This window comes from Lissotriton vulgaris, chromosome 4_1, assembly GCF_964263255.1.
Source record: "Lissotriton vulgaris chromosome 4_1, aLisVul1.2, whole genome shotgun sequence".
NCBI classification, from domain to species: domain Eukaryota; kingdom Metazoa; phylum Chordata; class Amphibia; order Caudata; family Salamandridae; genus Lissotriton; species Lissotriton vulgaris.
Genome location: NC_141691.1, coordinates 1,793,480,885 through 1,793,495,272, shown reverse-complemented (window position 1 = coordinate 1,793,495,272; position 14,388 = coordinate 1,793,480,885). Strand labels below are relative to the sequence as shown.

The 14,388-nt window shown below is 43.7% G+C and overlaps 1 protein-coding gene across 1 annotated transcript in view; it reads right to left on the bottom strand.

The window, feature by feature from the left end:
• EMC2 (ER membrane protein complex subunit 2) overlaps positions 1-14,388 on the bottom strand; it is a 175,181-nt gene that overhangs the window by 58,351 nt on the left and 102,442 nt on the right. The window contains exon 8 of the mRNA XM_086966116.1: positions 4,630-4,711. Coding sequence (XP_086822242.1) covers positions 4,630-4,711 — 82 coding nt within the window. The remainder of the gene's footprint in view (positions 1-4,629; positions 4,712-14,388) is intronic.

Genomic DNA, 14,388 nt, shown 5'->3' with positions numbered 1-14,388 from the left:
TCCTTAATGTTACTTTCACTGAAGATTCGCCTGCTAGGAGATCAACAAGGTCACATCTTTAAAAACAAGCATTTATATGCAATAGGTCTCGCATTTGTTAACGCTGCAGCTATTGGCATTGAAAATTATAATATTTTTTGCTTGTGCTTTTTTTTAAAATTTGCAGTAGAGTAAATATATCTGCATAGTGCTATTGGTATGAGCTTGGGACGCTGGAGATCGAGTTAATGGGCAATAAAAAGAGCAAGCCTAAAGGAGGGACAGTCTGACAAGTAGAGCGAAGAGACTGCTATGAAGTACTGGTGGGAGAGCCATATAGAGAGACTGAATGGATGAGATGGAGAGGCTCGAAGGCTAGGATGAAAAGTGGGACTGGTGAGAAACTGAGAACCTCTGGTGAAAGGAGGGCCAGAATGACGAGGGGAGAGATAGCCCATGAAGTACCGGAGGGTAGTGCCATTCGAAGACAGTTAAAGGCTGAGGTGAAAGGAGGAGTCCACTAAGAAACTTAGAGCCTCTGGTAAAGAGGAGGTGCAGTGTGACGATGTAAAAGAAGTGACAGTGTGAAAGTAAGATCGGAGAGACAGCAATGAAGTAGGAGTAATGTTTTTACACATGTTTTGTTTGCAGTGGAATGTTTTATTTTTTGTACAGAGTGGGCTTTTCGTCTGCCCCTTTCAACAATTGGCTCTCTTCGCCCCAGCCGCTTTCAGCCATTGCCTTGAGGCTTTGTAAATCAGGACATGGCTCAGTCCGGTGAAGTATCTCTCACCTAAAGCTATTGGCTGGATGAGCATATCCTTCCATCTCAACTCGAGGGCTTATAATGCACTGCATCAGGGACTAGATTACAACTATAGCCCTCTCTGTCCACTCCTGCTGATTGCTTCCCGTCTGCCTCACTGTAGTATACTAACGCCACATGCGGTCGCAGATTAACACTAAGCCAGGTTCCTATCCATTCGGTCTACCACAAAGAAAAGTCTGGCGAAAATGCACGGAATGGCTTTCTTGAGAGGACAAGACTAATCCCACTAAGCAATAATATCTAATAACCACTATCCTTGGCTTCATGATCACTGTGCTGCCCGGCATAAAACAACCCAGGCCTACTGACTTTACCAATGTTTGTTTTTGATCGTAGGAGGAGAAGACCTTCACACTTCTCAGGGGAGTGTGTCCCAGCTGAAGCAATATATTAAGGATACTCTGGATCGTGGCTTATGAATCAAGAGCTTCTGCAACTGATCGCCATGAAGACTAGGCGCAGCATTTCATCATCCAGTATTAGTATTCCGGCGCCTTTCATGAACACCAAATATACAAGACAATAATTCTCCTGTTTGCTTGCAAGTGTTTAAGTTTGCAAAGTGAGCTACAAATTGGGTCCATAAGAAGGGGTCAGTCCATTCGTGACATAACAAGCCTGTGAATGCCCGACTACATTTTACTTTTTTTTATTGGAGTGCAAACTCATCCAAGTGCGTTGGGTCCCCTTTACATGATAATCAGCAGTTACATTACACACTGTCAGATTTTTTTTTCCGACACAGGATGATTACGTTATGATTTGTCTAGTATCACAGGATGTTCATCCGACGCCCAGACTCAAACGTGGTTGCCGAGTTTTAAAGTCCGCAATTCTAGCCGTAACACCACACCTTCTCCCTGTCTAGCATCATACACTGACATCTGCTTGGGAAATCAAGGAAGGGTTCCTAAAGTCAGCCATGGGTTTGAATCGCCTAGGGAAATGCATGTGTTGTGCTCGGTACTTACACTCGCACTGTGGAATACGGTACATACGAACGTGTGTCCCCGAGTCTCACCTCGCTTGCTGGTTTGGAGGCATCTTGACGTCACGGGAGGGATACAAAAAATAAAATTGCTATGTGAGGGCCGCTGGTCCATATTTTTTGGTGGACAGGACTAGCCTAACAGAAGCTGTTGTGGGAACATTGTGGTCTGTTCTGGTCAAAGCTGACCTGTATGCATCCATCAAGCCAGCACTGATGGCAGTGATTGCACCCACCTCAATGCCCACAGATCTGACCGCTCCGATATCCTGTCTCCCAAAGAGGGACATTACGTCACCTTACGTTACTGCTTCTTCCTCTCCCGCCGGTGCCTCCCCGAATGTCAGCTTTGCCATGAAATTAAAGGCCATAGCCCGGTGCTGTGAAGCCCAAGGTCTGCAGGTAAAGCTACTAATACCTGACCTGATCTATGTAATTTGTAGTGATTGTCCCAGAACTTTAAGTGCAATGAAAAAACTGGGGCGTCTCTCAAAGAGGCATGGTCAATGTAATTAAGGGTGTGGCTTAAAAAAACGTAAGCTAAAAATCTGAGTTTAGCAACTTGTATTTTGCTGTTATTTTCATTGCATCCAAATATATGCTACAACAAGTCACATCATATCCACAAGTCAGGACTATTAGCTTTGTCAATGGTTGATAGTTGCACTTCCATTTAAAGCCCTGTTGACACCGCAACAATGTTGCTGTTCCTGAGTTTCAAAAAGAGAAGTGAAATCCAGGGAGAAAATGACCCTCTTTAAAGGATTTCCCTCCCTCTACAACGCTCACCTGACATGACGTCATGCCTACCTTCTCCACTAGCGAGAAGTGAGCAGTGTGTGCAGCGCACATCGATATGCCTGCTGTCACTGCAATCTGGAAAAAAATAAACCGCCTGTGCCAGGGCACAAAACAGAGACCGATAGAGGCCCATTTCAAGGCCCCCTTAAAAAAAACTGCTGGTGCTCAGACCCGGTGAGACCGTGCCCACTTAAAGCCCTGGATTGTCCCAAGAAATATATTACATAATGAGGGGTTCAGTAGAGTTCCCGGGCACACCAGCCCTTTCACTGTGACAGTCATACCCGCCCCAATCCCAAGTTACTTGCTGTGCACAACGTGTCTTTCAAGAAGAGAGCCAGAGGAAATAACAACCATTTGCAATGCAATGCAATAGGTCCAATTGCATTGCAAATGATTAAGTTTAAAACTGAGCGCAGCGCCGCCTCAAGGACACTGCGTTCGGCCTCCCCCTCTCCTTTCCAACCTCAACACTGAGCGCGGTGTCCTTGAAGCGGGCACCGCGCTCAGTGCCGAAGTAAAAAAATATATCAAGAAACCGAGCGCGGCGTCCCTGAAGCGGCGCTGCGCTCAGCCCTAAAGTAAAAACATTAAAAATACAAACACAGTGCTGTGTTCCTGAAGTGGACGCCGCGCTCAACATAAATGTAAAATATACATAAATAAATTGAGCGCAGCGTCCCTAGCATGCGCCGTGCTAATTAAAATAATTTTTTTTAAACATACAGTTTCGAGCACATTGCGGTGCAGCCGCCATTGTCCCCATCAGTGTCCATTTTCTAAATACTGTGTGCCTACTGACTAATAAGGAGACCCCGTAACGTTGCAAGTAAACGACCCAGTCCTGATGAGCGGTCCCAAAAGAAGACAGGGCGGTAACAAGGAGGGACTAAAAAGCCTTATTATCAATCGGAAGCCAGCATTTACCATCGACGATGACGCCAGCCAATGTAAAATAGGGGCAGGGCTTCCACCCCACTTCTAAAATATACTGTAATACAGCATACCTCACAAAGCGAAGCAGCACGTTGCACTGCAACGCTATGCGAGACCTAACAACACATGCTGGTGGTACCTGCAAAGGAAGATAAATTACTTTACACAAACGGGATCTCACAGTTTCTCCGTGAGTGATTTGAATGCCAGCCACTCAAAGGCAGAGTTAACTGAAGGTTAAAGGTTTAAATTTAGGAAAAATGAACTCTGCATTGCACCTTCCGCTGTCATTAAATCCAGTCTCATAAGTTGGATAATTGCAATATCTTTTATTTACAGTGCTTAGAAACCACAGAAGTGTGGTATGAAGCAGGTATAAATGTAGGACTATTTTGTCACACAGGTCCCCTGTGTCCAACACTCACTCACCTTTTCCAGAGTAGTACTCAGTCGGCACAATATTTTCATCCGTAAGCAGCTAGCCTCCATTTTTCACAGATAATTCCTACTAACAAGGGCACCCAATTGCAATGTGCATCAAATGGGACTGCGATCACTATTTGTTTACACATGTTCTGATGTTTGATTAATTACTGCAGAAATAACGTCCGCGAGAATTAACATTCATAAAAAAACACACATACAAGGGGGGTCTCATTTACCCAAGGTTTACTGGCGGTTACTGGGCCTAATTTTAGATTGCAAGGTCTCACGACAGAAAGATCTGTGACCACTAGGGGATTAACGACATGCTGGACATGCCATTATCATTGTCCATAGAATGCTACGGATTTGCCCAGCCTAGCACTCAGTGAGGGGAGTCTCTCGGAGCACGACATAATGGGAGTCCAACACATTGGTTTTCAAGGCCGTTCTATTTATGTACAAGATTCTTGTATTCAGTGATACTATATTAAATAACAAGGAGTTCATAATCTACTTAACTTTCTTGCAAAACTCCGACAGTAGAAAATGTTGACTTGAACAATGCAACAGTTAATACAATAAGCAAAACTAAAAAGAAAACAATCAATCAGTGAAATCTTTTAATATATGTTAAAATATAACTATTACTAAATTAAAATAAACCACTTACTTCGGCAAACTGCTGACAATAAAGGTGATTGTGTGGATTAGTCATCATAAGCTCCTCCAAACAGAAGGCGGCTTTGGCATAGCTGAAGGAAATCAAGAGGAAAGATGTCACAAACCTGCACACATCACGCGCCACCAGTCATCAATTTCAATCACCTTTAAGAATTTCCATACCCTAACAGGTCAGGCCAAGAATGTGAACCCGACGGTCACAAACTGATACTTTCGATGTTTAATACCGTTTATAGAAGCAGGCTAAACTTGTACTGCATTTTGGAAAAAAACAGACATTAGGAATCTATTCTAAACTGAACCCGAAGCTGCATCGCAAATACGTATACCACGTAAGTAAGTGAAATAAGCAGCTCAAGAAATCACATGCCCTGCACAGCGCAGTGTATTGCTTACAATATAACACACAACATGTGTTTGTTCTGTGTTAAATGTTTAGCAGTCAAGGTCTATAGGGAAAGATGATTTTGCCACCATGGTTCACAGGGTCGAATCGTAACGTATGACGTGGTAGTAATGAAAAGAATAAACACCACTGAATGACTGCAGAGAACATGGCTTGTGTGTTTCATATTTTATAAGACACATCAATATATAAAAAAAGAAGCGTTTTAAAACAACATTCATTCCAAAAAGGAATGTATTGTGTTTTCTGGTCCATAGTTAAAATAGGAACAGATGCTTAGATGTGAAAGAATTATTGCAAATTAAACAACCTGACTCTCTCACGCGCAACAAATGTATTTAAAGGAGCAAATATTTAAGATATATCTCTTAAAACGGTATTCTAAAAAGGCCCGATGTCGTACACAAACTAATATTTAACAATAACAACAATATATTTAGTCAGTCAATAACTTAATTTCGGCCAACTAGGACCATAAAAGTACATCATTACAATCTTCAGTCAACAGAGAAAAGATAAATAACAATAGACTGTACAATCATATATCTACATTCATTATAATATAAAAATAATGGAAACCAATTATCCTAAAATCAGATAAAAACAATTGTAAAAATCCTTTTAGGCTAGTGATTATTAAAATAAGGCGAAGGGTAGAACCGAGAACTAGTGCAAAGCTCCCAGTTAGCTAAACCCATAATAATTTGTTAAAATAGCCTACATGAAACTCTCCGCTGAGTCACTTCAGGAGGCCCCTGTTTACTATATTTAGTAACAAGGACAAATCTTTACCTCATCTGCCCGGCTTCGAAATTTTAACAGGTAAAAAAGTACATAAACGACGACCCGGGCAAGACTTCAAATGTGCAGCTTTGATGCAATACCCGTCAACCAGACACATGATTTAGGGTTGCAACAAACCTAAATTTTCGCTTTGTGTTAATTAAATGTTAAGACACAAATGAAATACCTGCATACATCTCAAAAGAACAGAGTACTGTTGGACAGGTTACACAATACATTCCTTTTAATCATTTTTTTATTTGCAAAAATGACCAGTCTGTCTGTAACCTTAACTGATTTAAAAAAGAAAACTGATCTTGTGACACTGCAAAAAAAGACTGGTTATAATTATAATTTCCTGCTCATTCCCTTTAAAACCTATTTCAGTTCCTTTTCACATAACCACTTGCTTTGTTTTTTTCTTGCCTGCCCAGCAGCATTTATATACGCTTGCAAACAGGGCGCCTGCATGGTGTGCCTTTCATCAAACCATGTAACCGTATATTCTAATTTACTACCATAGGAAATTTGCAGAAGTAATTCAGCTACATTATACAGTAGCAAGTGCTTGACAGGAAATTAAACTAAGTTAAACAACATTCTCACATAACTTCTCTAACTTAATAAATGATTTTGTGTCAGCAGAAGCTCATTCCTTGCACAAGGCAGCAACTGGAAGAAGGTGAGTCTATGAAGGTTTACTTACTCTACAAAATTTTGAGAAGAGTATAAATTACATCAGGTCGGTAACTAAAGGTTTACTAAAGAGTATACTTTTTGTGGTAAGGTGGATGAGGGCGACAGGAAGGTGGTTATTTGCAAATTTACCACATATGATTGGATAATCAACAGTAAAAATATAATTTAATATTCCACAGCTTACATTAGATTTGACCACCAGTGCTTAAAAGCAAATGTGGAGATAAGAAACAGGTGTTGATAGGCATGATCATCTGAATTATCTCAGTACACCCACCATACGCACTCAGATTAGAAAAGGCAAATCCTATGTAGAGAGCTTTTTAATCCATTAAAGCCATACAATATACCTGAAGTCATCACCGCATAATGCTTGTACTTACTTGATTCGAATTTAGACATTATTTCTGAATTACACATCCATACAACAGTGAAAATTCAAGCTGTCTAACCAAAATAACATCATCTCATTTGGTTCACATAATTTGTTCAACTAAGAGGTTTTCACCACAAGGTATAGAAAATAACTAACCCTTCATTTACACATCTTCTCAAGGTAGGCTCGCAATCTCTACCATTTACCACCAGTAAAGGCAAAACATTTTTTTAATGAACACAGAACAAAAAAGCATAGCATATTCCTCTTTAGGAATAAAAAACGTTGCTTGCAATAATCGCGCCACAACTTAGACCAAAATGGTACACCAAAAATAAAGTTAAGCCAAGAAATCACTATCTTTTCGACCCGTCACAGTTCAAAATATGTTTATTTGTAAAGCCAGTCAAAAACGTTACTATATATACCAATTAAAACAAACAAAACTGATAGCCAATAGTTATAAATTAACATATAAAACCAGGAAGCAAAATTTCAATGAGCAATTTATAGCTAACTCAGCAGTTGTACTGCCCAAACATAACTTTGGCTCAATATGAACTCAAAATCTGATTAATCACGATTCAATTCTCTCTCTCTTTTATGTACACTCCAAACCAGTTCTAGGGGTAGCTTCCCATCCACTGGGCTCAGAGCCAGCGTGCCTAGTGTAGTCTTAGGGACAAAGGGGTTTCCTTCTTCAGGTCTCTCCTTACACAAAACTATGAATGGGTAGGTCTTAACTCTGTCCATTTCACGTTAATGAAGTTCATGGGCCCACCCAACAGACCTATATGAGCTGATAGATATCAAATACCCCTCATGCAGTCCATTCTGTCATGAGGCCTAAGACATTGTTCTGGAATGGGAGTAGTTTTCACACCTCATTAAGGTCAAGCACAGGCTGGGCAGCTGCTAGCAGGCTAATGCAAATTAGCATCCAGGAGCATTAGGCAGGTTATTTTTTAAATATTTATTAAAATCTAACTTCACAAGGGCATGGCCAGCCAGCAGCGAAAATTGCAGCTCTGTTAAGCGGCTGTGGCACCCAAAATAACCCCTTTCCGGATATCAGACATTGATCCGTCCCCTCAGAGCGATTCAGTGCTGTTTGGTGGATCGTGTCACCGAGGGGAACCATAGGAGCCCAGCTGTACCAAGAACATAGGTGGTACGAGTAGCGGAGATCCGGCAGCCTGGTCGGGGAGAGGAAGCACCGCCCTCCGGTAATTCGGGACTCCGGGGAAGACGCCACCACCAACAGGCATTGCTCCCCCCCCCCCCCCCCGCCCCCCCACTCCTTCCACCCGAAAAGCTGAAACAGGGGCGGGAGGCTGAGAGGGGAAAACCGAGACGGGGGGCCTGCCTAAAATTTCAAAAATCAATATCCAGTAAGACACCCGAACATTCGATCAAGCAGGAACAATGAGGCAGATATTGCGGACCCAGGCAGGACTTGGAAAACAGAGGAGAATGGCTGAGGGGAAGTAAAGCGGTAGCAACCGCACCGCATAGTAAAATGGATCCAAAAGTGGATTGGGAGCCATAGCGATGACTCTATCCAGCCATACCTGTGCACAGGTTAAGACCGACCCAGGAAATTCTGCACGATTCTGCACTAAATAACTGCACCCATGACAGTGATATCCGAGGGGGTGGGGGGGAGGGATGGGGGGGGGCAGGTACTCTGGACAAACATGAGGAAAACCAACAGGCCGCATGGGGTAAGTCGCCGCTCCACAGGCAGGTGGCGGTGAGTACTCTCTCTCTTATAAGCCCACTCCGTTCCACCCAGTCAGGCATTGGTGACATGTCCCCACAGCATATACTGGAAATAGCCATAATGGTGGGCGGTAAAGGCCACAAAGGCGCTCACCAGATGAAATTAGACCAGTTTGTGCTCACAGAGGATGGGGGACTGGGTAAAATGGTCAGAGACCAAGCAGCAGCAATGGAGCCTACCTCTGCAGAAGGAGAATCCCTAACATTGCAAGATATAATGGAGGCAATCCAGGAGGTTAAAACCTCACTTGAAGACACTTCAGAAGCAAGTTCAAGACCTACAAGAAATTAACACCACAAAGGAAGCCCGCCTGAAAAACTTTGAAGGAAGAGCGTGACGCAATAACATACGCATACTAGGGATACCGGAACGAGAAGAGACTTCAACATATCTCTTCGTGGAAGATTTGGTGACCAAGGAACTGCAGCCTGAGGACGTTCGAATATTTTTCAGTGGAAAGGGCCCACAGAATACTAGGAAGGCCCCCACGACCGGCTCGAGACCTATCATTGACAGGATCTTTAATTTTAGGGACAGAGATGGGATTCTACAAACAGCTTGGAGTACACCCGCAATACTATATGAAAATGAGCGTATTGCCTTTTTTCCAGATTTTATGCTCAAGGTACAGAGACTACGGCGAAGTTTCCTTGAAGTCAAACGAGAAATGAGGATCAAGGGCATCAAATATGCAATGTTCTTTCCCACCCGATTGCTTATAGAGGCGGAGGGGAAAATATGTTTTTTTGAGTCACCTGAGGAACCACGGGAGAGGCTGGATGGATGGAGAACCGTTTGAAACCAAAGATTCAAGACCCAGCATGAACAACAGCGACACAGGTCAGGAGTATTGTCAAGACAGCAAACCTGAAGTATACAACAAGAAGCTGCAAGACTATCTCCTGAACACGATCCATAAATAGGACACATAAACTGCTTTACCTAAACAACTAGATACACTAGAGACAAGATGAATGAGGGTAAGGTGATCTACTGAATAGACACCAACATGTATGGTAAGAGGCTGAAGACAGGAGGCCGGTAAGAGAATTGTGATTTCTTGGCTAGAAGGGTAAAACATAGTAATATGTTGAGACAGATAATTGGTTGAGATATGCCGCCCCCCCCCCCTCCTCTAGGTTTGGAACTGATGGGTGATCTTGACACTCTTGACAGTGCGAACATAAAGGGAGGTTGGGTGGAGAACTGGGAGAGGGTCCACGTTCCCCTTTCTAGTGTAATGCTGTTGGGGGCGATAGGCACTATGCAGAGTTTTGGGCAGACAGTTTTGAGTTCACTGTGTAGGGAGGCGGGGTGGAGTTCAGTTTTGGAAGGGAGGGGCCTGTGGGTGGGAGAGGGGGGAACTGAACGTTTTATCACTTTATATGGCAGCAGAGAAATGTGATAACTTAAGATGCACAATGTATACATGTCAACGAAGACGTAGTCAGACTTTTTGCCAAGTTACCATTGACCACTGTACAGAATGGAAAGGGGAAAATAAACCAATCTGGAAATTTGTTTCCTTTCCTGGAACATAATGGGCTGGGTGACCAAATGAAATGAGATGTAGTGTTACAATTTATTAAAAGGCATTTACTGGAGTTGTACTCCTCCAAGAAACACATCAAATGAGTAACACTTGGAGGGCCCTTGATCTGTGGGGGTATAAAATAATGGCACATGCAGGATTCACGACGAGCTTCAGAGAAGGTGGTATTCTACTAAAGAGACAACTACCGTTGATGATACAGCGCTCCTGGATTGACCCCCTTGGCCGGTATGTGGCACTCTTAGGGACGTGGGAAGGGGAAATGATTAACATAGTGTAAGTTTACATACTCCCGACCTTGCACAAGATTACACTACCAGACCTGGTTAAACTCCTCTTAGAGCTTCCACCCAGCAAACTCTTAATAGGGGGATATTTTAACTTGACTGTGCGATTAGTTTGACCACTCATGACCAAGAACCATCGGCCCCTCCCCCACTCACTTGACAGATTTCTAATAGACATATGGTGCACTCAAAACCCCACGACTCAGGGGTTCACATTTCACTCCTGGGCGCACAGGAGCCTGTCTCGGTTAGACCTTCTGTTCACTTTGGCTCACCGACAGCCTAGATTCCGAGAGGTGGGTATCTTGCAGGAGGAATATCTAAACATTCACCCATATAATGTGTCAACAAACAGGGAACCAGTAAACAAATCACACTCAATCCATGGTACTTGAAGGTCCCACATATTAGGGAGGGCCTGAAGCAAGCTACAGACAACTTCTTTAAAGAAAATGAAAGCTCTGTAAACTCTGCCCGAACACTCTTGGTAGCCTATAAAACAGTAATCAAGGGTGAAGTATTCTAGTTGACTGTTGGACACAAAAAACAAACTATGCTAGGGGGTCGAACAAATAGAACAAGACATTTTGACGCTAGAGGCAAACACAGACCTGACATGAAACACGAACTGTCTCTTAAAAAGCAGGCATATAGGGACCTCCCCACAGATGCGGCAAGCCTTAACCACCGTGCAGCCCAAAACGGAGTATACGAGTCGGGAGACAAGGCAGCAAAACTGATAGTATGGCGTGATAAGAGAGAAAAGGTGAGCAGATGGGTCACTGAAATCTCACAAGAGGAGGGGGAATCCCTCACAGACCCACAAGATATAGCAAATGCTTTAGCTGACTATTGTGAACCATTATATGCCCAACAAGTACTGCAACAGAGGGCAATGCTCAGGATCTTCTCAGAGACCTACAACTCCCCACCCTCACTAGGGAAGATAGGGACCTGATGGAAGATGACCCAACAGCAGACAAAATAGCCAAGGCGAGCCGAAAGATTGCATCGGTTTAAGCCAGGGTGTCTGCAGGACTCCTAATAGTGCTATACAAAACCACCACTGCGCTGATCACGCCCCACTTACTGAAGATGTACATGGAGAATCGGGAAACAGCGGGACTTCCCAGAGATCTATAGTAGTCATTTACAAGGAGGGCAGACCGCCGGAGAACTGCTCCTCATACATCCCCATTTCCCTCCTTAATGCCGAAGTCAAAATACTGGCGAAGTTTTTATCCTTGAAATTGGTCCAAAATATTAATAAATTGATCCATCCGGATCAATCCGGCTTCATGCCCAGCAGGATAATGGCCCTGAATTTGCGACGCCTTCAAGGAGTACTGAGTCGAGCCCAATCTATCCAAGAAGACGCCGTGATCCTGTCACTCGACGCCCGTAAGGAGTTTGACACAGTGCAGTGGTCATATCTTTTCGCAGTAGTGTAACGCATGGGCTTCCGCCCCAAGTTCTTGTCCTGGATACACCGAACCATTGGCCAGAGTAGTAGTTTACGCAAAAACCTCCAGAGAATTTCCACTCAGATGGGGGACTCGACAGTGCTGCGCCCTCTCACCCTTGTTGTTCGCCCTAGTCCTGGAACCGCTGGTGATCTGGGTCCGTGCGGACCCCCTGGTGTGGGGCCCGCGATGCACAGTAGAATAAGAAGACAGAATATTCCTGTATGCGGATGATATATTGCTATAGGTGGCATCCCCTCACATCCCCTCATGCCTCCCCGAGTCGGATATGGGATATATTCACATTGTTTGGGTAATACTTAGGATATACCATTAATTGGTCTAAATCAATTGTGTTCCCCCTTAAGGTAGACGCTCTGCCGCAACCTCAGAAGGGTGACCAGAGATGGCTTCCGATATCTGGGGATCTATGTCACCACTGACCCAGAGAACCATTGTCTCCAGGGACCCTGGTCCGCCTTATGAAGGATGTCTGCCACTGGAGGACCCTGCCTCTATCCCTACTGGGTAGAGCGGCTTTATTTAAAATGATGGCATTGCCCAGTTTTCTATATGGCCATTCCCGGTCCCCGATGTATATTTTCGGGAAATTGAATCTGAATTGGGGATATTGTTGTGGGAATGGAAGACTCCCCTTATAGCGCTCACAAAACTGACCCGTGACTGGTATGAAGGGGGCATAGCGCTGCCAGAAATTCACAAATACTATCAAGCAGCACAGCTTACCACAATCAATCAATGAATGCACTGTCCCCCAGGATATGCCATGGACCGTCAATTGTTGCAACCTCACAGTCATAAATGGCTAGTTTCCACCCCTCCAAACCCTTACAGGACCTACATCACTAACGGTCCAAATATGGCATAGAACCCTCAAAACACTTGGTTAGGAGGGAAAAGTGACACACTTCACACCCCTGTGGTATTCCGATAAACTAGGCACTCTGAGACTCAAAGCCGGGTTTGATAAATGGGGCATGATTGCCATCTCCAAGGTGGGGGATCTCTGGAAAGGAGGAAAAGTGATAGCTTTTCCTGAATTGTAGTGCAAATACAGTTTTTCTAGATAGGGAAATTTTAGATACCTCCAGGTTCAGCATGCCATCATGACAGCAGTTCCCAGATGCGAGGTCCTCCCTGACGCATCCCCTTTGGAAGCTAGTCTACTCCATAACTATAGGATTCGCAAAGCAACGTCATTAACATATAAGAACTGATTCACAATATACCAGGCACATTGCTCCGGCAGCGATGGGGGGTCGATATAAGGGACGTAGATGAGGAAGATTGGTGTGAAGCTCTATCCTCTAGCAATCAGGTCACGTTTCGCCCAGTATAACTTAAGATCTTACACAGGGCCTATATGTTGTGCAACACACTAGTGAAGATGGGGAGGAGACTTGAATCCAACTGCTTAGGAGTTGTGGAAAAGATGGTACCTTCCATCATACAATCTGGGACTGTCCAGAGATACAGAAATACTGAACTGTCCTGTATAAATAATGTAGTGGGAGGGGATGTTCCTCTCTCAGAGAGGAGATGTTTACTGAATGTGTGGGAATCCTCAGATCTGGGTCAGATGGAGCAAATATGGGTCACACTGGGTCTTATGGTGGCCAATAGGAATATTGTGAGATTATGGGGAGCGGAGTCACCACCAAAGCTTAAAGATTGGAAACAAGATCTGGACTGGTGTATGATGGCGGAAAAAGTAATTTATAAAGTTTGTGGGTGTCCACAAAAGCGGTGAAAGATCTGGGTCAGTTGGAATGAATACAGAGGTGGCCTCTGCACTGAGCCGGGGGGATGGTGTAGGGGGGAGGGGTAGACCTGTGATACTTTCCATGGGCGGGAGAGCAGACAGAGGAGGAGATGTGGATATAAATCTGTGATATGCACGGACGGTCAAATAATGGGAACCAAAATAAGAAAGCCATCTTCACCATGTATATGTGCATTAACCTAATATTGCTGATTACATTGTGCAAATGCTGTTGTTATTCTTTCAATAAAAAAGATATGACAAAAGAAAATCTAACTTCACCAAACTATTGGACCTTAAATATGAAAAATAGTACTCTAATTACTATTTTAGCCATTTCCTGCCTGATTAGAATGTATTATCTGTACGTTGAAACATTCTAAGATCCAGCTACAGTACTGCTTGTGAAAATAGCTTTTGTGGGGTAGTCACTGGAGGAACCAGCCAACTTTCATTTGGCACCCTAGCTTGTGGGTGACACGGTGCACTAATGGGCGACTTATTAATATTCAAAAGCAGTTTCCCATCTGTCAAAAATGGCTACTTGGTGAAGTAAAATATGTCAATACGGGAGTAAGCAAATCTAACCAAGCACTTTACTCCTGTTTAGCAGGGG